This window comes from Triticum aestivum, chromosome 6B (genome assembly GCF_018294505.1).
Source record: "Triticum aestivum cultivar Chinese Spring chromosome 6B, IWGSC CS RefSeq v2.1, whole genome shotgun sequence".
Taxonomy (NCBI): domain Eukaryota; kingdom Viridiplantae; phylum Streptophyta; class Magnoliopsida; order Poales; family Poaceae; genus Triticum; species Triticum aestivum.
In genome coordinates this window covers 455,351,309-455,378,283 of record NC_057810.1, presented here as the reverse complement: position 1 = coordinate 455,378,283, position 26,975 = coordinate 455,351,309, and the positions used below count along the sequence as shown (strand labels likewise).

Below are 26,975 nucleotides of genomic sequence, written 5' to 3'. Positions count from 1 at the left end.
GCTCCGGCGTCGCAAAGACCACAACAAAATCCTCCGGGAAGAACTTATGAACGGAAAACTTGTGTCTGTGAACATCCAATTGGGCCGCGATAGCCTCCGCTGCCTCCACAGACGAAACCGCCGGCCTGGAACCGCCAATGTATGCGACCACAACTGTTTTGAGTCTTCGCTCCATGTCATCCATCTCATGGGTCCGCGAGATGATGCAGACGTCCATGGCCGTTGGAGCCGCGGCCGCCGTATGCAGCGCCAGCCAGGCTCCCGCAGGTACGGTGTCGGCTGGGACTGACGAGGGCCTCCCTTGGTGAGAGACCTGCCGAGTCGCCGGCGACAGCCTGCGCGCGAGCCCTGCTGGCGGCTGCTGCAGACCAGTCCGCGCCACCTTGGCCATGGCCTCACGTCGGAGTTCCTCTTCTGACCGCGGGCTCCGAAAACTATACAAGTTAAATACTCTAAAAAAAAGCTATGCAGGTTAAATACTTGGGTGTGGTACTTCTTTGCTTGTTCAGGAAATATACTGGAAATGGTGAAGATTAATTTGGCGTGGGTTCCAGTGTAGATTAATTTAGTTGTCCGGGCTGATCCATTTCAGACTTTCAACTGCATGGCATCGCAGACAGGCTGAGCAAGTTGTTCAGCTAGCGACCTCTCTCTCTTTTTTTTTCCTTTTTTTTTTAGAAACAGCGACCCCTCATAAAGGAAGAAAAAGTTGTCTAACTAGTGAACGTGGACCTATCCGGACAGGGTCGCACGGCACGGCCCAGTCGGAGCCGACGTCACCCCACACTTAACCCTAGAGCAACCCCTCAAAAGAAACAAAACAAAACTTAACCCTAGAACAACCCCTCAAAAAAACAAAAAAACAAAACTTAACCCTAGAACATCTTCCAGGCGCCTCCCTGCTCGCCCTCTCGCTCTCGCGTACTCGGCAAACCAGGGACGGCGACCGCTCTTCACCGCTGCCCCCCTTCTCCTCTCGGGCATCGGCAGATCTGCGCGGGCCACTATCCTCTCCTTCCCCACAGTCCTTCCTAGCCATGGTGAGCCCCCTGTCCTCTCTTTCGTCTAGGTGACCTCCTTCCATGTATACCATCGCCGCAGAATTTGTGCGGCCACTGAGGTCAGGTGAAGTTCCCTTCGAAACCTAGGTTGCTTGGTTGTAGTCTTGTAGATTGGAGGAGTTGGTAGAATCTAAACTCTTGTCTCCTTTTATTTTTTTCCGCTAATGCACTGCCTGCTGCCGGCTAGTTAGGGTACATCTTCCATGTTTCCAGCTTCTATTATTTCTAAGCATATAATATATAGTTAAAAAAAGCGCTAGGCGTTAATTGTACGTTTTGCCACAGCATTGCGCTTTTCTGACCAAAACCCACCCTTATGCACAAATTAAGCGCAATTAAGCACCTTGCGCTTTTCTGACCAAAACCCACCCTAGAGCCTTAGGCATGCCTTTCTTAACTATGAGCATATAGAAAAGTAGGTTATGTATAGCCTTTTAGGTTTTAAGCTGAGAAAAGGGACTATGGGAGGATGTGTCGAGCCGAGCCGAGCCATGGCCTATCCGAAGACGTCGATGATCACCTAGCGCTATTGATTATGTTTCTGCTAAGGTTTGAGTCCGTCCTCGGGTCGGATTCAGATCCTTTTATCCCTTTTGTAATTCCATAGATATGGATGTCTCGACTGCCGAATCCGAATCCTTAGAACAACTCGATTTCGCTGATTCACTGCCCATTTTTCATATAGTCTTTTCTTTCTTTGTAGTTAAGCAATAATGTTTGGTACAAGAAAAGGCGTAGATAATGTGCATTGATTTTGAGTTCGAATCGAAGCAACTAGTTTCCACGTTTCTCCTGTAACCTACTGTTTAGGGGTGGTTGTGTCTGGATCAGCATGTTCAGTGTGTATATATTTTCTTTGGTGATTGGTGGCGACCACGGAAAAATCACTTTCTTCCCCGAGTTCTTGGAACTCAACCCATATCTTCCACAATCGACCGACCCCCATCACGCCACAACACATCACTCTCGACAACATCGTGCATATATTGGCCGCCCGCCTAACATACCTTTTGGATTATATACAACAGGGCTTGTGAAACAAAGTATACTCACCATTCTTTCAAAAATGGCTAATCTCATGTCGGATACGTGCCAGTGCAACATAGCTTAGGAAAGGAGCCTTTGGACTTAAATATAAAGATGGCTGCGGAACAAAGTATTTTGTGTGTTTTGTTTCCCCCCTATATGTGTTTCACATGAAATACTTATGTTGTAGTCTTATGGGCAAGGAGACAATCAAGGCATATTATCGAGCAAAATCAATTTCGGCAAGAAAAAGAAATATCTGATATTTAGGCCCAGTATTAAAGATAGAGTGCTGCTTATTTACTTATTATCCATTTCGCCATCAGTTATGCTTAAACACTTCCTACAAAATGCACATGAAAAGCTTTCCTGCAATTTAGAAGAGCATAGTTATTGGCTTGCACAATATGAGAATTTATCTTTCAAGCAGAACATGTAGTTACCGCCAGGAAGTAATGCCTGCTATCTGAATCATTATTCAATTTTGTCTGTTTCCCCTTTCTTATGAGTTGCCATCATCAATGTGATGTGTAGTCGATCTTAAAGGCATCGTTTGGTGCTGTGAGGAAGCCTGAGGCTGTAGGCAGCTGGCGGCGCATCAACCGTCTCCCGTGAGGAATCAACAGTGTGGATGAAGGAGAGGAGGCAGCATGGGGAAGAAAGGGCGAAGGAGAGAACGCTGTGTTGTGGTACCTGTCTGGTTGCTGGCGTACTGCTGCTTGCCTGCTCGTGGAGTTAGGGCTAGCGGAAATGGGGACGGGGTGGAGTCGGCTGCATGGAAGAGAATCTTGGGGGAGCCCTAACTTCGTGTCGTGTGCATATGTGTCGTTCTGGTGCTTTAATGGACTGGGCAGTCTACACTGACTCCTTTTTATTCTCTATATTTTCTTTCACGAATGTGTGCCTTCTTCAATCTTCTGCATTGTTAGACTGCCACCTAGCCTGCGCTTAAGCGGGGTAGGTGATAAGCGCTAAGCGGCCATCCAGCAGCTGCCTCAAGGATCTAGCATGTTGTTGGACCTTGATATGAAATTTTTACTCTTTCTCAAACAGAACGAAAGCTATTTGGTGATTGCATGACTAAGTATGTTATCAATACTATTGCTTGTTGCAAGACATCGTGTTGGGTTGCGTTTACTTCACTCTACAACTATTATTACTACCTGACAAGAAGTTTTGTGGATACAATAATTGCATAATATCTTCAACTTAAGAACTATCATGGTATCAATCAAACCGTGTAAACAGAGGAACCATACCTCACATGCAATCAATGGGTACTCTAGACAATCTTCACTTTTGTAGTACTGGCTCTGTTAGTACAAGAGTTGCGTCTATTTTAGAAACCTATTCAACACTCAGATACGGACAAGTTTATTAACTCTTTATCCCACTTATTTAGCAGCCATTAATATACATTGTTATTCACTGTGGTATTTAACAAAGATTAAGTTCATCCATTGGTAATCTTGGAGCAATTTGTGTGCGTTGATATCTTAATCTGTTTTTGTGCATGTTGTAGGCTGGGAGGCACACCATTATTCTGATGCAACCATCCCAAAACAGGAGCTCCAGGACGTTCATGGATTATAATTCAATTAACCATGCATTGGATGGTACGTGTAGTTTCTTTAAGAAACCTGTGCTGCAACGTTCAATTAGCTAGCCCAGTTAATATTATTAGCACGATCATAGTGATCACCATGTGAACTGGAGATTTTGTGTACTTGCTCTTATGTTTTGCATTTGCAACCTCGTTCGTTTTTTCCTCATTAACAAGCCTTTCCCCTCAGTTTTGACTGCTAAAAATGACTAGTTTTGAAATTTAATAATGATCAGCCTGTGCCTATCCTATCCTATTATTAGTTGCAGGCACGGTCAATATTTAAGGCTCTATCTGTCTATGCATTAAACTTGTGAGTGCTCGAGTTTTAGGAAACCAAAGATGAACTGGGTAGCTCCTCAGTGGCAGTGTATCAAATTAGAAGTATTCTATTGAGAAGGACCAATGCTTCATGTTCCCTGCTCTATGCTCAACTGCTCTCTGATGGTTACGTCATATGCCGTAATAGAAAACAAATTCTTTTTTCCTCAAGAATTGCTTGTTGTTTAATTTTGTTTTGTAAATTCGTTAACTGTTTGCTACCACTCCATGGAAATGGCAGGAATCTGTGGTCTCTATGAAAGGAAAATCAGGGATATCAACCCAATGATCCCGAACATAACCTATGACATCACTGATCTGTACAACTTCATCGACGGCCTAGCTGACATCAGTGCGCTAGTGTGAGTACAATATAACTTTTAAGATCATCAATCGTTATTAGATCGCTGCGGGGCAAAGTTGATTCACATGTTCCTGTCCAGAGTTTAAACATATATCTATGTTTTCTGTTTGCAGCTATGATCACGAAATCCATGCGTTTCTGCCATATGACCGGCAGTGGATAAAGCAGAAGCTGTTTCAGCACCTTAAGAAGCTGGCTCAAAGATAGTGACTGGTGCGTGGTGTTTGGTTCAGTGTGTCGTCACCGGCAGGCATGTGTGATAATTTGTGTCCGATTAGTCCACCAGAAAGGTTTTTCTTGTACAATGATGAGAATTTCACATGGCATGCTTATATTCTGGGTGTGAAACTCATAGCTTGATGGTGGTTTGCCTCCGGCGCCCTATATATATGAGATGAACATATATTTGTTGTTTTACAAGTGTCTGTGCGTCAACGAATGCTTCAGGTACCAATCTTGGCAATGTGTCAGCTGCAACCTCATAGTAGGTCGTTATCCTGCAAGGCTTTAAGTTCAGCCATTCAAGAAGAACGTCAAAGTCGTACTCCCTCGTTCAAGATGAACCTGTTGATACTTGCATTCCAATTGAATAATACTGTACTCCCTCGTTTTTAAAAAGGTCTATAATTTTTGGATAGAGTCAAATGATTAATACTTTGTAGAAAATAATCAACAACTACAATCTTGAACAAATATAATATGAAAAATATATTTTATATTGTACTCCGTATCTATTAATTTGGTATCATAGGTCTTGATAGCTTTTGCTACAGACTTGAACAAACTTTATACCGTTTGACTAAATAAGAAATTTGTAGGCCTTTAAAAAAAATTGTAGACCTTTTCAGTGTAACGTACTACCTCTGTCCGGGTTTATTGGTCCCCATTGTATTCCGTGTTAAATTTTGACCATAAATTAAACTAACAAAATGTTCATGCATGTCACCAAACATTATATTTTTGAAAACTACTCCCTCTGTTCCGAATTACTTGTCTCGGATATGGATGTATCTAGAACTAACATACATCTAGATACATCCATTTCTACGACAAGTAATTCCGAACGGAGGGAGTATGTTCAAATATGAATCCAATGAGATAATTTTTCTTGACATGCATTAATATTTTGTTAGTTAAATCTTTAGTCAAAATTTGGCACAAACTACAAAGAGGATCTATAAACCAGGACGGAGGTAGTATGTGTGTTGTTACGGGATGATAGAAATAATTGAAGTTGTATCGGATTAGTAGTAGTATATGACAATCAATGCGCTTACAACAGACGAAGAGAAACTCAAACAAGCAGGCAACACTGCACACTTGCGTAGCTGCAGGGCCATGCGAGCACCGATGCAAGATTTGTAGCGACAAACAGCATGGCCAGATTTTGAAATTTGAAATTTAGGATGACGAAGATTAGGAGGGGCAGCTGGGGGATGCATTTCGGGGAGGAGCCGCGGCAGGAAAACAAGAGTAATCGGCGGATTGACTGGCTGGTTTGTGTCGCGGTAAAACTATATGTATTGTCATGTACGTACTTGTAAAATACTTCCTCATTTGAAACATGAGTGGGCTACATAAGTTCTCATTCAAAACATGCGAGGTGGTCGGTTGCTGGTTTGATCGAGCTATGTAAGTGTAGTCATGTATGAGATTGAGGGAGATTGGGGTGAAGTGGGAAGTGAACTCTTCTCTTCCAAACGAGAGGGGCCTGCTGGGTTCTACTTTAGTACAAAGTTGAGTCATCTATTTTAAAACGAAGGGAGTAAATAGAAGACAAAAAATGAGATGGAGCGAGAGTGAACTCATCACTAATCGCGTTTAGACGTGCTAACAAGCCGTGAAAGCTCTTGGGACAAACTCGGGGGTATTTGCTCCGAGAAAGATTAATAAATCTGTTTCTTGGCACAATCTGGCGATTCAGATTTTACAATGACAAAACATGTTACTCCCTCTGTTCACAATCGTGCTTAATTTTGCTTGTCTGAAACGACTTGTAAAAGTGAACGGAGGGAGTATATGAAATACAAGTGCAAGACCCGATTTATGAGAGCAGAAAATTCATGGCACTAGCACCAGGGGTTCACGCACTCATCAACTTCATCTGAGCTTATGCTCTACAGACCTTAAATAACAACTAAAATTCGCCCGATAATAGGGATCTTTATCACATCAGTTCCTCTGAATAAGCTGTGACGTCGTTGGTGCTACTGCTAGATTTCATACCAGAATCAGTGCCATGACCAGCTAGCTACCTGCCAGCCAGGCGACCGACGCCCCTGACCCCGGCCTCGACTGTTGCTGATGGAACAAAGCCACGAGATCTCATCATTTTGAAATATTTGCTTGCATCCTCCGAGAAACCCCCTACCAGAAGGCCTCTTATAATCCTCTCAAACTGATCAGCCTTCAGCAGTCTCTTCTTCTCTTCCAAGATCTTGAGGGATTTGCGGGCTTTCTCTTCCTGGCGTGATTTCGCATACATATCAGCAAGGTAAACATGGATCTCTAGGGGCTCTTCTCCCGCCTTTCTTATCTTTTGTACAAGTTGTTCAGCCTCTTGCACCAACTGCAACATGGACAGCCAATCCAGCAGGACCAGATTTGTCTTAACTCCAGGTTTAACCCCCTCCTTCTCTAAACTCAGCAGCAACTTCAAAGCCTGGTCCAGCTGGTTCTTCTTCATGAGTGCAGTAATCATACCAGCCAGGCAACGGTCATCTGGTTCATGCCCATTCTTCCTCATCTGTTCAAACGCTTCATATGCATAATCAGGGTTGCCAGCCCGTCCATATGCTTCTATAAGCAATGTGAAGCACTCCAATGGGGGCTCGATTCCAGCGAATGACATTTTTGTTTTTATCGATTGAGCTCCATCTACTAAGTTACGCTCAGCATATGCCCGCATCACATCCATGTATATTTCCCTGTTGGGTTTCATGGAAAGCTCATCCATATTCCTTACCAATTTCTCTGCTTGTTTCGGATCTCCAGCGTTAATACAGGCACTAATCATTGATGTAAAGAGTTTTGTATCTGGTTGGAGGCCCTCCTTTTGGATAAAGTCAAACGCCCGCGTGGCTTGTTCAAGATTGCCAGATTTGCTGTACATGTGGACTAAGGTGATGGATGTGAGGATATCAGGTGCAATATCCTTCTCTTTCATTTTACCAAGTATCCTTTCTACATCTTGCACGTGAGTTGCTTTAGAGTGAAGATCAATTAACTTGGAGTAATCTCGGATAGTTGCAGCAAATGAATCTTCATCCAAAAGAATTTCAGCAACCTATAAATTGAAACAAAGTGCAAATGTGAGGTATTAGTGCTAAGAATTTCAGCAACCAATAAATTGAAACAAAGTGCACATGGGAAATTATACAAGAGTATTAGTGTTTGCTGAATTAGTGCAGCCCGTGCAGGCATTTGAAACAAAATGTTAACTGGCCAGCTATGCAAAGTAACTAACATCATTACGGCCCTTCAGTAGTTTGATGTAACCATGTACTTGAATGCATAACTCAAGCAATTCTATGCCAAAAATAGAGAAAACAAGGGTAAATTAAGTGAGAGGTTGGACTCAGTTTATTTCTGACTGAACTCGATCAGTCATATACATTGTCCATCGCAAACTGAAGTTTCATTTCCATGTAAACTCAGACAATTTTAACCAACTTACAGAAGGCTGAAATAGTAGCAGGTTACTATACTAGACAAAAGCCAGTCAAGAATAACCTTTCACATCATGGGCCACATGTAATAGCGTTCAAAGTTATTATCAAAGCAACTGAGGCTGAAGTTCATCTAAATACCAAAGTTACACAAACCACGAATGCATCATTTGGAGAGCATGGTATCAATCCTTTCTGATATCCATTATTAACATATGTAAAAGCACTTGCGCTTGCCACGTCAAAATCATCATGCCAGGAAATAAATATCCGTAGCAGTACTTCTAAAACACGTAGCAGTATGTTATGATAAAAGTTAGTGGTTGCATAATTCAGACCATAGAACGTTAACAGCGAGTTATATTTGGGAACAGAAGGAGAGTTGTGTTGATGGACCCTACTGTTGACTACTAGACTATTGTTTTCTGGGCTAAACCGCCGCATAAAAGCTCGGAGTGGAGGTAGTTACGGAGGTCGGCGCCGACCTGGTCCCGGCGCATGGCCTCGCGCACGGAGGCGCTGACCTTCACTCCTAAAGTCACTTACATGGGCTAAACCGCCACATAAAAGCTCGGAGTTTTAAATAGTGAATTGAGGTAAAATCAGATTCCCAAAGTTTACCATGATACAGATATCCTTCCTGTCTAAAGCGAGATCAATTCCAAACAGTACATTTCGTCCTAATTATTATTAGTTTGCACATATGGGTCTCCAAGCCATGCCAAAACAACCTGATTATGCCCTTTCCTATCACGATACGGAAGAGCGATAGCAAAATATCAGTTCTATACTACAACAATTCTGGGGCTTGTATGTCCCAGACTCCCAGTCCACAAACTAGCCACTCAAAACGCAAACATCAGAGGCATAAAAACACTACGTGAACCAAGGAGCAGAACAATTTGTCTCCAAATCACAAAGGCGTAGTCAGATGAAACGATCGGAGATCAACCTAGGGAATCCGATGTGTATTATGAAGGCAGATTAGGCATGAAGACATTGTCACCTCAGTGCTATTTTCTGTTTGACGAACGAACTAGTTATGCATGCAGTAAGGCCATTTTGGCACAACAACTACTGAAGCTACGAACACACTATAGAAGAATGAAACATAGTACTACCTGCAGCAAAACTACTGAACTAACACTAGAGCATAAAGCAACACTAGATTTCATTAAAGTGGAAAAGCTGACCTTGAGATACAACTCAACATTGCGGGCCTTAACCCGCTCGAGGAGTGCCATCCAGTCAACGCGCTTTGGTCGGAGCTCCTCCTTCCACTCCTCCATGGCAGGAACTGGGTTGCCTTTCCTCGGCTCAGTCGCCAGCAGTTGCTCCTCGGCCTTCTTTGCCTTCCCATCTACAGCCTTGGCCTCCTCCGGCACAAAGTGTGCCTCAGCTTCAGCTGCCCGCTCAGCCACCTCAGCCCACTTTGGGTCTGACAAGTCCAACCCAGAGATCTTGAACTTAACCTCCCCCTTCCTCTGCGGCAACGCGGTTAGCCTCGCCGGCGGGGGTGCCGCAGGGCTATCAGCCGCATCAGCCTGTTGGCGCATAACCTCCAGGCCGCGGTAGAATTCGACCTCCTCGAGCTTCTCGCGGGCCCACTTGAAGCGCAGCTCGCGGAGCATAGCGCCGCGGATGCCTACGTCGACGGCGAACCGCGTCATCTCCTTGACATCGTCGGAGTGGAGGTAGTTACGGAGGTCGGCGCGGACCTGGTCCCGGCGCATGGCCTCGCGCACGGAGGCGCTGACCTCCCACACCGCCGCCCAGAGGTCGTCGCTGAGCTCGACGGTGTCTGGCCCCGGATCGGCTCCGGAGAGGCGGTTGAGGACGGCCTCCGCGATAAGACGAAGCATTTCGTCGAGCACGGGGCGGGTGTGGGTGGGGAAGGCGGCCGCAAGTGTCGGACGGAGCGCGGTGACCAAGCGGGCGAGAAACTCATCGAGGACAGGGTCGGGGGCCGGCTGAGCATGTTCCAAATCAGTGCTCGGGTCCGGGCTCTCTTCGGATTGGAGGATGCGGGAGGCAAAAGGGGGCGGAGCTTGAGGAGGAAGTGCGGAGTCGGCGTGAAGGTGCCGTTGGAGGAGGGGCGGGGCGACCCTGGTGGCGGCCAGGGAGGTGGGGAGACGACGGGCAAGCTTGGAGAGGGAGAGGAGGGCTCTCATGGCGGCCGCCGTCGCGATAGCTGGGAAGAAGGCCTCACCGAGAACCGAGACCAGAGAAAAACCCTACGAAGCGTTTGAGAGAGGGCGAGAAGAGGGCTGCTTACGCTCAATCCGCGCCGTCTAGCTCTCCAATCTGACGGTCATCCGAGCTTGCTGCCCTTGAGTTGCGATCACGACCTTCCTCCGGCCAAATTCACTGTTTTGACCCCTCCTGCATAATTTAGCACGATCTGACCTCAACTGTAAAAATAATTTGGATCTGATCCTTTTTTACCGTCACCCGATCCGGCAGTAGGGTGTAACAAACTACCGCTACGGGTCCTGGCGGTATAGTTCGGGTCAACGTAAACGGCGTTGTGAGTCGTTGTTGATGTGGATAAGTAGCTACTCGCAGCCCTTGGCGGTAGGTTGTTATATCCTACCGTCGCAAGCCATGGCGGTAGGATGGTGAGTGTGCTAAGTGAGTGAGTTAGGCTTGGGTGGGGCCCACCAGCCACCCATTCGCCCCCAAATCATCTTCTTGCCCGAGCTCACCCCTTCTTCCTCCTCTCACCCCTATCCAAGCCTCCAACAAATACATCCCCATTGCTTAGCTTTGTGAGGCATTTAAGCATTGTCGTCAACTGTTGTCTATAGATGGCACTTTCTTGACCAACAAATACAAGGGCACACTAATGGTGGCAATGGCTCACTTGTCCAATGATAACGCGATGCTGGTGGCATTTGCTTTAGTGTCTTTCGAGCACGACGACAACTGGGAGTGGTTCATGGGACATGTGAGGACCAAGGTGATTGGGAATAGGGAGGTATGCATCATATCTGACTGGCACATGGCATTCTCAAGGCCATAGACGTCGTTATTCCCGCCCTCCCAAAGCTTCACCACCGATGGTGCATGAGGCATTTTGTGGCTAACTTTTACATGCATGCAAAAGCAAGGAGTTTTGCAAAGACCTTACCCATGTTTGTGTGGCATTCACCACCGATGCATTCAAAAGTCGCTAGATAAACTCTTGAAGGCATTGAAAAGAACAAAGGGGGAAGAGATTTCTTGAAAAGGAATTTGGGGGAGAAGCACAAGTGGTCACCCACTTACAATGAAGAAGGTCAGAGATATGGCAACATGAAGAGCAACATAGTTGAATGCTTCAATGTGCTTAAGGTGTTCATTCTTTGCCGGTGACCGCAATATTGAAAGATACCTTCTTGAAGCTCAACGAGTATTTTCTTAGGCATTCTTGAACCACTGCCAAATGGATAGGTGAAAAAAAAGAGTATCCCAACAAGGTTGATGATTGGCTGAGGTTTCAAGCAAGAAAGTCTTCGCATCAACAAATCATTAGATTCAACGATAAAGAAATGATCTACCAAGTCGACGAGCCAGGTGGCACAACACGAGACTGTGTGACTTACAGTGGTGTTGTGTATGAGGTGCACCTCAAGAACCGGTGGTGTGCTTGTGAGAGGCCTCATAAGTATCACCGGCTGTGTTCGCATTTGATGATGGCAACCAAGGTGAGAAACTTGCCCGTTTCCGATGGGAGGACCATGCGGTAGCAGGAATTCACATTGGAAGCCACGAGGTTGACATGGACGCCTCGATTCCACCCTTTCTTCAACCAGTCACAGTGGCCTGAGTATGGCGAACCACATAACGTGCCTGATTCTGAACTCATGGTACCTACAAAGGGAAGAAGAAGAAAGAAGAGGTCCGGGGGTGGCATGGAAGATCTAGCTGGATATACCGACATGAAAAAAATTGGTAGCCGTCATTTCATGGAGCCTCCTGGCACCAACAATTGTGGTAAATGCGATGACCCAGGACACAATAATAGGCATGTAACAAAAGGAGAAAGATGGGCGATGCCAACACTAGCATGAGTCAGTCAATGAGTCCAAATGATGTGATTATTTTTAAGTATTTTTGTGCCTACTCTGTAGGCTTCATGGAATTTTACCAAGTTCGCGCGCTTCTTTTTATCGTTTTCCTTAGATAAAGCTCTTTGGGCCAAATATTATTACAGAAGAAATCTCATAAAATGGTAGTGGAATCACACAATTAAAGTGATAATCATCTACCGTAAGAGAAAGAAGTAGTCGTCGTAGGAGGCTTAGAGCAAAAGAAGGCGTTACATACGACTGCACCCGCCCGTATGAGTGGTTGTATGGAGTGCCATCACCGCCGCCAGATCACTATATTCGCCTTGTGAAGACGGATAATGGATCAGACGCCTAGACACACCAGAAACTCGTCTAGAAGCGGGAACCCTAGCCACCGGAGTGATCCGGATGGAGGAACCGACAAGAGGAGGCCGCCACCTCCACCATCCTCATCAAGAGGGCTCCAACATCATCCCCACTGTCGTCATCATCATCATCTACCTTCTCCCCTGTTGTGATATCAACAACCCTAGAGGAATAACTTGTGTATTACATCTGTGATTCATTCGATTTCTATCTTCGGTTGTGTGATGTTCATTGCCTTCATGTGTGAGTAGTTCCCTTAGTTCTTGGGGACATGGATGAACCCTAGTGTGTGATAGATTGACCGGTATTAGATTTGATATCTTCTTTGCATGTTCATGTTAATAATCTTCTTGACGTTGTGTGAAGTGGACCATCCAACGTATGCTAATTTTGGACGGAAGGTTATTACTGTTGGCGAACCGTGTGGTTGGCGAGGTGGGTGAGTGACAGACCCCATTTCCCTTCATAGTGGATCGTTGCAACAGGGGTAAAACAGAGATCACCTTGGCTACGTTCACGGGGACATCTTTCCCCTTAATTATCATTTGGTAACCGTAGTGGGGAAGAACGGTGGTGGCATATGTGATATGGAGCTGCCGCGTGTATGCACGCATCTGAACCGGCTCTGCCCACATAGAGAAACATGTAAAGTGGCTTAGGAATTCGAAGTAGCATTGTGTTTAAGCACCACTATAGATGCACACTAGAGGGGATTCCGGAATCCACGGGAACATTTTAATCCTATCTATATCGAGACCTTTAAATAACTACTCTAGTTGTTTGCTTTTACTTATTTACCTTTGCACCTTCAACATTATCTTTCCATCACATTACTACTACTTTGGTGAACTAGCAACTCACAGGCACTCTATTCACATCATTTGAGTGACAAAAAGATTGATTCATGTGCTCCCTGTGGGATTGATACTCTTACTTCAAAGAAGCTACAACTAAACCATGTGCACTTGCAGGACATGAAGCTTTTTCTGGCACTGTTATCGGGGGGCTAAGCGCTTTCGATCTTTGTCTTACTTTTGGTTTAAATTTTGTGAACTAAGTTGTTCATAGATCCAGAGCTGCCATTGCTGAGTTTGGACATCACTACCAACTATTAGCCATGCACCTTATGGGACCACCCATGCGAGAAATGTTCACATTGTTGGGTCTTAACCCTGTCGGTGTTGCTTACGAGGTGAACCCAAGCGTCCTCTAATTACTGCGCAGTAAGCAATTTAAAGGTGAGGAAGGCGAAGATCCTTATCAACATTTACAATTTTTAGAAGATGATTGTGGGACATTTAAATTAAACGCTTTTAACCCTGATGATATGAAGTTGGAATTGTTTTCTCAAACTATGGCTAATAAGGCAGAGGAATGGTTAGTGTCTCACCCTGCAGTTACCTTTTATACTTGGAACAAATTAGCAGAAACCTTCTTGTCAGACTTCTACCCAGAAATGAAATCCTATGAAGCAAGGAGGAGAATTCTGAATTTCCGACAAAGGCCCGAAGAAAGTCTAGTAAAAGCATATCAAAGGTATACAATTTTACTAAATGATTGCCCTCATCATAAACTCCCAGAATGGCTAGTTTTAAACCTTTTTTATGGAGGATTGCAATATGGTTCAAAAGAAGAACTAGAGTTAGCTTCCACAGGTTCCTTTATTACAAGTAAAATCCCTGAAGCACAGGAGTTATTAGAAGGTAAACTTGCTAATGACAAAGCTTGGGGGAGTGATGAATAGGAAGAAGAGGGTAAAGTAGAATTAAATTTTGATTGTATTAAAGCCTGTTTAAAGTCGGGGAGAGTTGATCATATTAGTAAAGAGTTGTATCTTGACCCAGATGTTATTTTGAGGTTTATTCAAAGTTATGAAGAACATATGGAATTCCCAAGAAAGAAATGGGCAAACTAAATTGATGAGGACCCCAAGGAAGAGGTCATGATTGAGACCTTGGAGGTGGAAACATCAGTTGTCCCCAAAGAAGATGACTCTGAACCTAAACCAATATTGCCTTACCTAGTAAGGAAGGCGTAGTTTGAATATTTGAACAAAGCCCACCTTGAAGAGGGGGATAGGAATATATGCAATATTCAGGTAAAACCCCAGAAAAGGAAGACGCAAGAAAGGCCAATTGAAACAATGGAGGAAGACATAACTTATTTTGTGAAAGGTTGTATTAAAGCAGCCAACACCGGTAAACCTGTAGTGCCTTGTTCCTTTGGCAGCACATCTTATTTTGGTATTATCAATGTGATACCTTGCACTCTCTACAGTAAGCTTCATGATGAAATATATGCTTGTGATTTGCAACCCACTGATATGGATGTAAAACTAGCCGATGACACCTTAAGGAGATCATACGGGGTGGCACCTAATGTTTATGTCATATTAGGAACTTTCACTTATCATTTTATAACAAATTTATATCATTTTTTGGGACTAACTTATTGACATAGTGCCCAATGCCAGTTGCTGTTTTTTGCTTGTTTTTTACTTCACAGAAAATCAATAACAAATGGAGTCCAAACGCAGTGAAACTTTTCCGTGATTTTTTCTGGACCAGAAGACACACGATGGGCCAAGAAAGTACCTGAGGGGGGCTCCGAGAGGAGCACAACCCACCAGGGCGCGCCTGGGGGGCCAAGCGCGCCCAAGTGGATTGTGCCCACCTTAGTGGCCTCCCGCACCGCCTCTTTGCTCTATAAATACCCCAATATTCCAGAAACCCTAGGGGAGCCGACAAAAATCAATTCCAGCCGCCACAAGTTCCAGAACCACCAGATCCAATCTAGACACCAACACGGAGGGGTTCGTCATCCTCATTGGCGCCTCTCCGATGATGCGTGAGTAGTTCATTGTAGACCTACGGGTCCGTAGTTAGTAGCTAGATGACTTCCTCTCTCTCGTTTGATTCTCAATACAATGGCATGTTGGAGATCTATTTGATGTAACTCTTTTTGCGGTGTGTTTGTTGGGACCCAATGAACTTTGAGTTTATGATCAGATCTATGTTTTTATCCATGAAAGTTATTTGAGTCTTTTGATCTCTTATATGCATGATTACTTATAGCCTCGTATTTATTCTTCGAATCTTTGGTTTAGTCAAGCCAACTAGATCGATTTTTCTTGCCATGGGAAGAGGTGCTTTGTGATGGGTTCGATCTTACGGTGCTTGATCCTAGTGACAAAAGGGGAACCGACATGTATGTATCATTGCTATTAAGGATAACAAGATGGGGTCTATTTCTACATAAATAGATCTTGTCTACATCATGTCATCATTCTTATTGCATTACTCCGTTTCTCCATGAACTTAATACACTATATGCAAGCTGGATAGTGATAACCCACAAGTGTAGGGGATCACAACAGCTTTCGAGGGTAGAGTATTCAACCCAAATTTATTGATTCGACACAAGGGAAGCCAATGAATATTCTCAAGTATTAGCAGTTGAGTTGTAAATTCAACCACACCTGGATAACTTAGTATCTGCAGCAAAGTATTTAGTAGCAAAGTAGTATGATAGTAATGGTAACAGTGGCAAAAGTAAAGATAGCAGTTTTGTAGTAATTGTAACAGTAGCAATGGAAAAGTAAATAAGCGAAGCACAATATGTGAAAAGCTCGTAGGCATTGGATCAGTGATGGATAATTATGTCGGATGCGATTCCTCATGTAATAGCTATAACATAGGGTGACACAGAACTAGCTCCAATAATGTAGGCATATATTTCGAATATAGTCATACGTGCTTATGGAAAAGAACTTGCATGACATCTTTTGTCCTACCCTCCCGTGGCAGCGGGGTCCTAGTGGAAACTAAGGGATATTAAGGCCTCCTTTTAATAGAGAACCGGACCAAAGCATTAACACATAGTGAATACATGAACTCCTCAAACTACGGTCATCACCGAGAAGTATCCCGATTATTGTCACTTCGGGGTTGTCGGATCATAACACATAATAGGTGACTATAGACTTGCAAGATAGGATCAAGAACTCACATATATTCATGAAAACATAATAGGTTCAGATCTGAAATCATGGCACTCGGGCCCTAGTGACAAGCATTAAGCATAGCAAAGTCATAGCAACATCAATCTCAGAACATAGTGGATACTAGGGATCAAACCCTAACAAAACTAACTTGATTACATGGTAAATCTCATCCAACCCATCACCGTCCAGCAAGCCTACAATGGAATTACTCACGCACGGCTGTGAGCATCATGAAATTGGTGATGGAGGATGGTTGATGATGACGACGACGACGAATCCCCCTCTCCGGAGCCCCGAACAAACTCCAGAACAGCCCTCCCGAGAGAGATTAGGGCTTGGCGGCGGCTCTGTATCATAAAGCTCGATGAAACTTTCTCTCTGATTTTTTCTCCGTGAAACGGAATATATGGAGTTGGAGTTGAGGTCGGTGGAGCATCAGGGGGCCCACGAGACAGGGGGGCGCGCCCAGGGGGAGAGGGCGCGCCCCCACCCTCGTGGACAGGGTGTGGGCCCCCTGGCCTTGATTCTTTCGCCAGTATTTTTTATATTTTTCAAAAGTTATCTCCGTGGATTTTCATGTCATTCCGAGAACTTCTGTTTTCTGCACAATAAACAACACCATGGCAGTTCTGCTGAAAACAGCGTCAGTCTGGGTTAGTTTCATTCAAATCATGCAAATTAGAGTCCAAAACAAGGGCAAAAGTGTTTGGAAAAGTAGATACGTTGGAGACGTATCAACTCCCCCAAGCTTAAACCTTTGCTTGTCCTCAAGCAATTCAGTTGATAAACTGAAAGTGATAAAGAAAAACTTTTACAAACTCTGTTTGCTCTTGTTGTTGTAAATATGTAAAGCCAGCATTCAAGTTTTCAGCAAAGATTATGAACTAACCATATTCACAATAACACTTAGGTCTCATATTTACTCATATCAATGGCATAATCAACTAGCAAGCAATAATAATAAAACTCGGATGACAACACTTTCTCCAAACAATCATAATATGATATAACAAGATGGTATCTCGCTAACCCTTTCTGAGACCACAAAACATAAATGCAGAGCACCTTCAAAGATCAAGGACTGACTAAACATTGTAATTCATGGTAAAAGAGATCCAGTCAAGTCATACCCAATATAAACTAATAGTAATGAATGCAAATGACAGTGTGCTCTCCAGCGGGTGCTTTTTAATAAGAAGGTGATGACTCAACATAAAAGTAAATAGATAGGCCCTTCGCAGAGGGAAGCAGGGATTTGTAGAGGTGCCAGAGCTCGATTTTAAAATAGAGATGAATAACATTTTGAGCGGCATACTTTCACTGTCAACGCAACAACTATGAGATGGCGATATCTTCCATGCTACATACATTATAGGCGGTTCCCAAACAGAATGGTAAAAGTTTATACTCCCCCACCACCAACAAGCATCAATCCATGGCTTGCTCGAAACAACGAGTGCCTCCAACTAACAACAGCCCTGGGGGAGTTTTGTTTAATTATTTTGATTTGCTTTGATCTTTTTGATCATGGGACTGGGCATCCCGGTTACCAGCCATTTTCTCGTGAATGAGGAGCGGAGTCCACTCCTCTTGAGAATAACCCACCTAGCATGGAAGATACAGACAACCCTAGTTGAAACATGAGCTGCTCGAGCATACAAAACAGAATTTCATTTGAAGGTTTGGAGTTTGGCACATACAAATTTACTTGGAACGGCAGGTAGATACCGCATATAGGAAGGTATGGTGGACTCATATGGAATAACTTTGGGGTTTATGGAGTTTGGATGCACAAGCAGTATTCCCGCTTAGTACAGGTGAAGGCTAGCAAAAGACTGGGAAGCGACCAACTGAGAGAGCGACAACAGTCATGAACATGCATTAAAATTAATTTACACCAAGTACAAGCATGAGTAGGATATAATCCACCATGAACATAAATATCGTGAAGGCTATGTTGATTTGTTTCAACTACATGCGTGAACATGTGCCAAGTCGAGTCACTCAATTCATTCAAAGGAGGATACCATCCCATCATACCACATCATAATCATTTTAATAGCATGTTGGCACGCAAGGTAAACCATTATAACTCATAGCTAATTAAGCATGGCACAAGCAACTATAATCTCTAAATGTCATTGCAAATATGTTTACTTCATAATAGGCTGAATCAGGAACGATGAACTCATCATATTTACAAAAACAAAAGAGGTCGAGTTCATACCAGCTTCTCTCATCTCAATCAGTCCATCATATATCGTCATTATTGCCTTTCACTTGCACGACCGAACGGTGTGTATAATAATAATAGTGCACGTGCATTGGACTAAGTTGGAATCTGCAAGCATTCAATTCAAGAGAGAAGACAAAGTAATATGGGCTCTAAGTTAAATCAACAATCATGCATATGAGAGCCACTAAACATTTTCAATATGGTCTTCTACTCTCGACCCCCAAAGGAAAGAAAAGAAATAAAACTATTTACACGGGAAAGCTCCCAACAAGTAAAAGAAGAACGAGAAATCTTTTTGGGTTTTCATTTTAATTACTACTACAAGCATGGAAAGTAAACTAACTAATTTTTTTGGTTTTCTTAAGGTTTATCAAACACACAAGAAGAAAGCTAGAAAAAGAAATTAAACTAGCATGGATAATACAATGAAAGAGTATGAGCACCGACAACTAGAACAGTGTGTGAACATGAATGCGAAGTCGGTGAGAAATACGTACTCCCCCAAGCTTAGGCTTTTGGCCTAAGTTGGTCTAATGCCAAGGATAGCCCGGCTGATATCCGAAGTTATAACTGGGGTCGTACTGAGATGCAGTAGTAAATGCATCATGAGCTGCGGCATGTTGGCGAGCCGCCTCCGCTCTCCCCTCGTGTTCAGCTGCCTCCTCCCTGGTAACAACATATCTTCGTTTTGCCTGGTAATCAAAAAGGGAAGGAGCAGGGAGAGTAACATGGACAGAGCTACGTCTGTCAAAGATTAGTCGATACTAGAGGAATTGTTCATTCCTCAAAAGAAAACGATGTTTGACCATCGCGTCATAATCTAAATAAGCAGGAAGCAACTCCATATCCTCCTCTCGTGGGGCTATACCAAGATAATTAGCAACACGGGTCGCATAAATCCCTCCAAATAAATCTCCAGATATACCATTATTATGCAACCTACGTGCAACTATTGCCCCCAAGTTGTAATCTTTATTACCTAACACAACACTCTTGAGGACACAAAGATCAGGGACACACATGTGACATGCTTCATCTTTACCGTTAATGCATCTACCAATGAATAGAGCAAAATAATGTATAGCGGGAAAATGAATGCTCCCTATGGTAGCTTATGCTATATCCCTAGATTATCCCACAGTAATACTAGCAAGAAAGTCTTTATATTCAGATCTGTGGGGTTCATGAACATTGCCCCACTTCGGGAGTTTGCAAGCAGTTGCAAAATCTTCTAAGTCCATGGTATAAGATTGATCATAAATATCAAACAGGACACTCTGAGAATTACGCGAAGATGTATATTTAAACCTTCTTACAAATGAATCAGTTAATTGGTAGTACTGAGGACACTTATCTTGTAAGAAGTCCTCAAGATCGGCATTAGGCACATATGCGTCAAATTCATCCTTAATGCCTGCATTGACCATAAACTCTTCTGATGGCCACTCACAAGCTCAAACTTTGGCATCCCTTGGTGGTTCATTGTCTTGCTCACGCATAGCACGCCTAGGTCCTCTCTTTGTTGAGGAACCACCTTGGTACATTCTCCTAGACATATTTCTTTCTCTGAAAAATTTCTGAAATTTTTAGTAACTTCAAAATAAAAGTGAATAAAACTAAACAAGATTGGTAGCAACCACTCCTACAAGTGCCTAGAGCCTATATCATGCATTAGAATTACTTGGGACCTCATAAATTTAACATGCAAGCTCAAGAACAGGGTCACCTATGCAGCAAAAATTTGCAATGAATAAAGCACTAGAACAAAAACTAATTGGACCAATGGAGGAGTCACATACCAAGCAACAATCTCCCAAAGCAGTTTTGTGAATGGAGCTTTGAGCAAGGAGATCGAAAATCGCAGCAAAATGAGCTAGAACTCATGCTTGAGCTGGATGGGTATTTTTTTGGGAGGAAGAAGAAGTGTGTGGGTGCAGGAATAAGTGGAGGGGGGCCACCGTGGGCCCACGAGACAGGGGGCGCGCCCAGGGGTGTGGGCGGGCCTTCCACCCTCGTGGCCAGGTGCTTGCCCCCCTGCAGTGTTTTCAGTGCCTAAAATCCTCAAATATTCCATAAAAAATCATACTAAATTTGCAGGGCATTTGGAGCACTTTTATTTTCGGGATATTTTTTATTGCACGGATAATTCAGAAAACAGACAGATAATACTATTTTTGCTTTATTTATTCTAAATAACAGAAAGTAAAAAGAGGGTACAGAAGGTTGTGCCTTCTAGTTTCATCCATCTCATGATCATCAAAATGAATCCACTAACAAGGTTGATCAAGTCTTGTTAACAAACTCATTCCGAATAACACGGAACCGGAGAAATTTCGAATAACACTAGGTTACCTCAACGGGGATATGAACATCCCCAACAATAAGAATATCATACTTTTTCTTGACAGTAGGAAGAGGAAATTCAAAACCTCCAATAATGATAGTTGGAACTTTTCCAATAGAATTGATGCTATGAACTTGAGGTTGTTTCCTCGGAAAGTGTACCGTATGCTCATTACCATTAACATGAAAAGTGACATTGCCTTTGTTGCAATCAATAACAGCCCCTGCAGTATTCAAAAAGGGTCTACCAAGGATAATCGACATACTATCGTCCTCGGGAATATCAAGAATAACAAAGTCCGTTAAGATAGTGACATTTGCAACCACAACAGGCACATCCTCACAAATACCAACAGGTATGTCAGTTGATTTATCAGCCATTTGCAAAGATATTTCAGTAGGTGTCAACTTATTCAATTCAAGTCTACGATATAAAGAGAGAGGCATAACACTAACACCGGCTCCAAGATCACATAAAGCAGTTTTAACATAGTTTTTTTAATGGAGCATGGTATAGTTGGTACCCCGGGGTCTCCAAGTTTCTTTGGTATTCCACCCTTAAACGTATAATTGGGAAGCATGGTGGAATTTCAGCTTTCGGTATCTTTCTTTCATTTGTAATGATATCCTTCATATACTTAGCATAAGGATTTAATTTAAGCATATCAGTTAAGCGCATACGTAAGAAGATAGGTCTAATCATTTCAGCAAAGCGCTCAAAATCCTCATCATCCTTTGTCTTGGATGGTTTAGGAGGAAAGGGCATGGGTTTTTGAACCCATGGTTCTCTTTCTTTACCGTGCTTCCTAGCAACATCATCTCTTTTATCATAACATTGATTCTTTGATTGTGGATTATCAAGATCAACAGCAGGTTCAATCTCTACATCATTATTTTTGCTAGGTTGAGCATCAACATGAACATTATCATTAACATTATCACTAGGTTCATGTTCATCACCTGATTGTGTTTCAGCATCAGAAATAGAAATATCATTGGGATTCTCAGGTGTGTCTACAACAGGTTCACTAGAAGCATGCAAAGTCCTATCATTTTTCTTTTTCTTCTTTTAGAAGAACTAGGTGCCTCTAAATTATTTCTCTGGGAATCCTTCTCGATTCTCTTAGGGTGGCCTTCAGGATACAAAGGTTCCTGAGTCATTCTACCAGTTCTAGTAGCCACTCTAACAGCAAAATCATGTTTATTATTTAATTCATCAAGAAAATCACTTTGAGCTTTAAGTACTTGCACAGCTTGAGTGGTAACCATAGAAGCATATTTGCTAATGAGTTTAAGTTCACCTTTAACTCTAGCCATATAATCACTCAAGCGTCCTATCTCGAAAGCATTATTCTTTAATTCTCTACCAACATAAGCATTAAAACTTTCTTGTCTAGCCATAAAGTCATCAAATTCATCTAAGCATGGGCTATGAAATTTAGTAGACGGGATTTCAACTTTATCATATCTATAGAGAGAATTTACCTTTACTACCTGTGTCGGGTTATCAAGACAATGTGTTTCTTCAACAGGCGGTATATTAAGACCATGTATTTCTTCAATAGGTGGTAAATTCTTAACATCTTCAGCTTTAATACCTTTTTCTTTCATTGATTTCTTTGCCTCTTGCATATCTTCAGGACTGAGAAATAGAACTCCCCTCTTCTTCGGAGTTGGTTTAAGAATACGCTCAGGAGTTAGGCTCAGAATTGGCTCAGGAAGAGTCCAATTATTTTCATTAGTCAACATATTATTCAATAGTAATTCAGCTTGGTCGACTGTTCTTTCCCTGAAAACACAACCAGCACAACTATCCAAGTAGTCCTTGGAAGCATCGGTTAGTCCATTATAAAAGATATCAAGTATTTCATTTTTCTTAAGAGGATGATCAGGCAAAGCATTAAGTAATCGGAGAAGCCTCCTCCAAGCTTGTGGGAGACTCTCTTCTTCAATTTGCACAAAATTATATATTTCCCGCAAGGCAGCTTGTTTCTTATGAGCAGGGAAATATTTAGCAGAGAAGTAATAAATCATATCCCGTGGACTACGCACACAACCAGGATCAAGAGAATTAAACCAAGTTTTAGCATCACCCTTTAATGAGAACGGAAATATCTTAAGGATATAATAATAGCGAGACTTCTCATCATTAGTAAACAGGGTAGCTATATCATTTAACTTGGTAAGATGTGCCACAATAGTTTTAGATTCATAGCCATAAAAAGGATCAGATTCAACCAAAGTAATTATTTCAGGATCAACAGATAATTCATAATCCTTATCAGTAACACAGATAGGTGAAGTAGGAAAAGTGGGGTCAGGTTTCATTCGAGCATTAAGGGATTGCTGCTTCCATTTAGCTAATAGCTTCTTAAGATCATATCTATCTTTGCAAGAAAAAATAGCTCTAGCAGCTTCATCATCCATAACATAACCCTCAGGAACAACAGGCAATTCATAATCAGGGGGAGAACTTTCATCATCGCTATCATCAATAATATCATCATTAATAATTTCATTCTCTCTAACCCTAGCAAGTTGTTCATCAAGAAATCACCTAATGGCAAAGTAGTATCACGCACAGAAGTAGTTTCATCATAGTAGAAGTGGCATCATCAATAACATGCGACGTATCAGAATTCAAAGCAGTAGCAGGTTTAGGTGTCGCAAGCTTACTCAAAACAGAAGGAGAATCTAGTGCAGAGCTAGATGTCAGTTCCTTACCTACCCTCGTAGTTGAAGGAAAAATCTTAGTTCTTTCGTCTTTCAAGTTCCTCATAGTGATCAGCAGATGTAAATCCCAAGTGACTCAAAGAATAGAGCTATGCTCCCCGGCAACAGCGCCAGAAATTAGTCTTGATAACCCACAAGTGTAGTGGATCGCAACAGCTTTCAAGGGTAGAGTATTCAACCCAAATTTATTGATTCGACACAAGGGGAGCCAAAGAATATTCTCAAGTATTAGTAGTTGAGTTGTCAATTCAACCACACCTGGATAACTTAGTATCTGCAGCAAAGTATTTAGTAGCAAAGTAGTATGATAGTAATGATAATGGTGGCAAAAGTAAAGATAACAGTTTTGTAGTAATTGTAACAGTAGCAACGGAAAAGTAAATAAGCGAAGCACAATATGTGAAAAGCTCATAGGCATTCGATCAGTGATATATAATTATGTCGGATGCGATTCCTCGTGTAATAGGTATAACATAGGGTGACACAAAACTAGCTCCAGTAATGTAGGCATATATTCCAAATATAGTCATACGTGCTTATGGAAAAGAACTTGCATGACATCTTTTGTCCTACCCTCCCGTGGCAGCAGGGTCTGAGTGGAAACTAAGAGATATTAATGCCTCCTTTTAATAGAGTACCGGACCAAAGCATTAACACATAGTGAATACATGAACTCCTCAAACTACGGTCATCACCGAGAAGTATCCCGATTATTGTCACTTCAGGGTTGTCGGATTATAACACATAATAGGTGACTATAGACTTGCAAGATAGGATCAAGAACTCACATATATTCATGAAAACATAATAGGTTCAGATCTGAAATCATGGCACTCGGGCCCTAGTGACAAGCATTAAGCATAGCAAAGTCATAGCAACATCAATCTTAGAACATAGTGGATACTAAGGATCAAACCCTAACAAAACTAACTTGATTACATGGTAAATCTCATCCAACCCATCACCGTCCAACAAGCCTATGATGGAATTACTCACGCACTACGGTGAGCATCATGAAATTGGTGATGGAGGATGGTTGATGATGACGACGGCGATGAATCCCCCTCTCCGGAGCCCCGAACGAACTCCAGAACAACCCTCCCGAGAGAGATTAGGGCTTGGCGGTGGCTCCGTATCATAAAACGCGATGAAACTTTCGCCAGTATTTTTTATATTTTTCAAAAGTTATCTCCGTGGATATTCGGGTCATTCCGAGAACTTTTGTTTTCTGCACAATAAACAACACCATGGCAGTTCTGCTGAAAACAACGTCAGTCCGGGTTAGTTTCATTCAAATCATGCAAATTAGAGTCCAAAACAAGGGCAAAAGTGTTTGGAAAAGTAGATACGTTGGAGACGTATCAGATAGCGGTCGATGTGTGGAGTAATAGTAGTAGATGCAGGCAGGAGTCGGTCTACTAATCTTGGACATGATGCCTATATAATGATCATTGCCTAGATATCGTCATGACTATTTGAAGTTCTATCAATTGCCCAACAGTAATTTGCTTACCCACCGTATGCTATTTTTCTCGAGAGAAGCCACTAGTGAAACCTACGTGCCCTAGATCTCTTCTTTATTATATTTGCCTTTGCGATCTATTTTTATTTGATTTTTTCCAGATCTATTAATCCAAAAATACAAAAATACCTTGCTGCAATTTTTATTTATTTATTTTATCTCGCATTCCCATGAGATCTATTTATCCAATCTACTACAATTTTACCTATCTTTTTACCCATGAGGGATTGACAACCCCTCTCTTATGTCGGGTTGCAAGTATTTGTTCTTTGTGTGCAGGAGCTGTTTACATGGTGTTGCGTGGTTCTCCTACTAGTTCGATAACCTTGGTCTCATCATTGAGGGAAATACCTACCGTAGCTGTGCTGCATCATCCCTTCCTCTTTGAGGAAATACCGATGTAGTTCAAGCCACATCAAAAGGAAATTCTGGCGCCGTTGACGGGGAGACATCATCAACATCTACCCGGTTCCTAATCACAAATCTCATATCCTTTCAATTTACATTATTTTCCATTTGCCTCTCATTTTCATCTCCCCCACTTCACAAAATTTTGCCTTCTTTTTTGTTTACCTTTTGCTTATTTGCTATCTTTGCTTGTGTTGTCATGTGCCTTCTATATGCTTGCATCTTCGCTTGCTAAAAAATGATTGATATGGATCCCCATATACTTACTAATCTTTTTAAAAGATCTTATCATGATGAACCAACTGCTAGTGAGTTGAGTGCACTATATTATCTTTATGAAGTTTTGCTTAAGATTCATGAATCTGAAAATTGTGATGAAGAAATTTATGAAGTGATTCATGATAGCTCCTTGAATGAAAAGCGTGATTGCAATGATTCTACTATAAATTCTATTAATGTCAATTGTGCTAGTGATATGCAAAACCCCAAGCTTGGGGATGCTTATTTTGTTATGTCCACTACTTATTGCAATGATCATGATTGGGGTGCTAAAGATTCTTATGAACTTGAAAATTTATTTAAACCTCATGATGAATATGCTTGCGATAATATTAAAAGTGGGTCTGGAAGAGTGTCAACTTTAGCTAAAAATAATCACACATATTTGGAGAGTGTTCAATCTTATAATATTTTTCATAAAAGTGGGTTTGGAGCGGTCATGACATTATTTGATGATAATCCCACTATATTGGAAGGGTGTCAACTTTGCGTGCATGTGGATCATGAAGAGAATATTTTATGTGATAGTTATATTGTTGAATTTTATTATGATCCTACATGTAATTATTATGAGAGAGGAAAATATGGTTGTAGAAATTTTCATGCTACTGAATTACCTCTCGTTATGTTGAGATCGTCAATGTTTTATTCCTCTTCTTTGTATATGTTAGATGTTTCTTGTCTTGATAATTTGTTTTCTTATAAAATTCCTATGCATAGGAAGCATGTTAGACTTAAATGTGTTTGTCATATGTTTCATGATGCTCTCTTTGTGTTTCAATTCTTATCTTTCGTTTGAGCATCATTGAAATCTCAAATCCTATCTTAATGGCTATAAACTATAAAGAAAGAGCTTGTTGGGAGGCAACCCAATGAATAAAATTTATTTTTGCCCTTTTCTTTGTGTTCTTGAGTGTTTGAAAAATTATGCTACTGTTATGATTATGTTTTTTGTGTTTTAATTAGTGTTTGTGCCAAGCAAAGCCTTTG

General features: G+C 42.1%; 2 protein-coding genes across 3 annotated transcripts; one reads left to right on the top strand and one right to left on the bottom strand.

Annotated features, from left to right (window-relative positions):
- The first annotated feature begins 809 nt into the window (after window positions 1–809).
- On the top strand, window positions 810–4,792 carry LOC123137446 (enhancer of rudimentary homolog). 2 transcript variants are annotated; one of them, XM_044557205.1, is made up of 4 exons: window positions 810–1,040; window positions 3,610–3,703; window positions 4,253–4,373; window positions 4,489–4,792. In XM_044557205.1, the coding sequence occupies exons 1-4, from the start codon at window positions 1,038–1,040 to the stop codon at window positions 4,580–4,582; spliced, it is 312 nt and encodes a 103-aa protein (XP_044413140.1). In that variant the 5' UTR covers window positions 810–1,037; the 3' UTR covers window positions 4,583–4,792. The 2 variants fall into 2 exon arrangements, with proteins under 2 accessions (XP_044413140.1, XP_044413141.1); XM_044557206.1 differs by having other exon boundaries at window positions 829–1,125.
- Window positions 4,793–6,225: 1,433 nt separating this feature from the next.
- Window positions 6,226–10,351, bottom strand: LOC123137445 (pentatricopeptide repeat-containing protein At1g01970). The gene is made up of 2 exons (XM_044557204.1): window positions 9,237–10,351; window positions 6,226–7,661 (listed from the first exon to the last, which is right to left on the bottom strand). Exons 1-2 carry the CDS (start codon window positions 10,212–10,214, stop codon window positions 6,627–6,629), a joined length of 2,013 nt encoding a protein of 670 aa, XP_044413139.1. The 5' UTR covers window positions 10,215–10,351; the 3' UTR covers window positions 6,226–6,626.
- Between the last annotated feature and the right edge of the window lie 16,624 nt (window positions 10,352–26,975).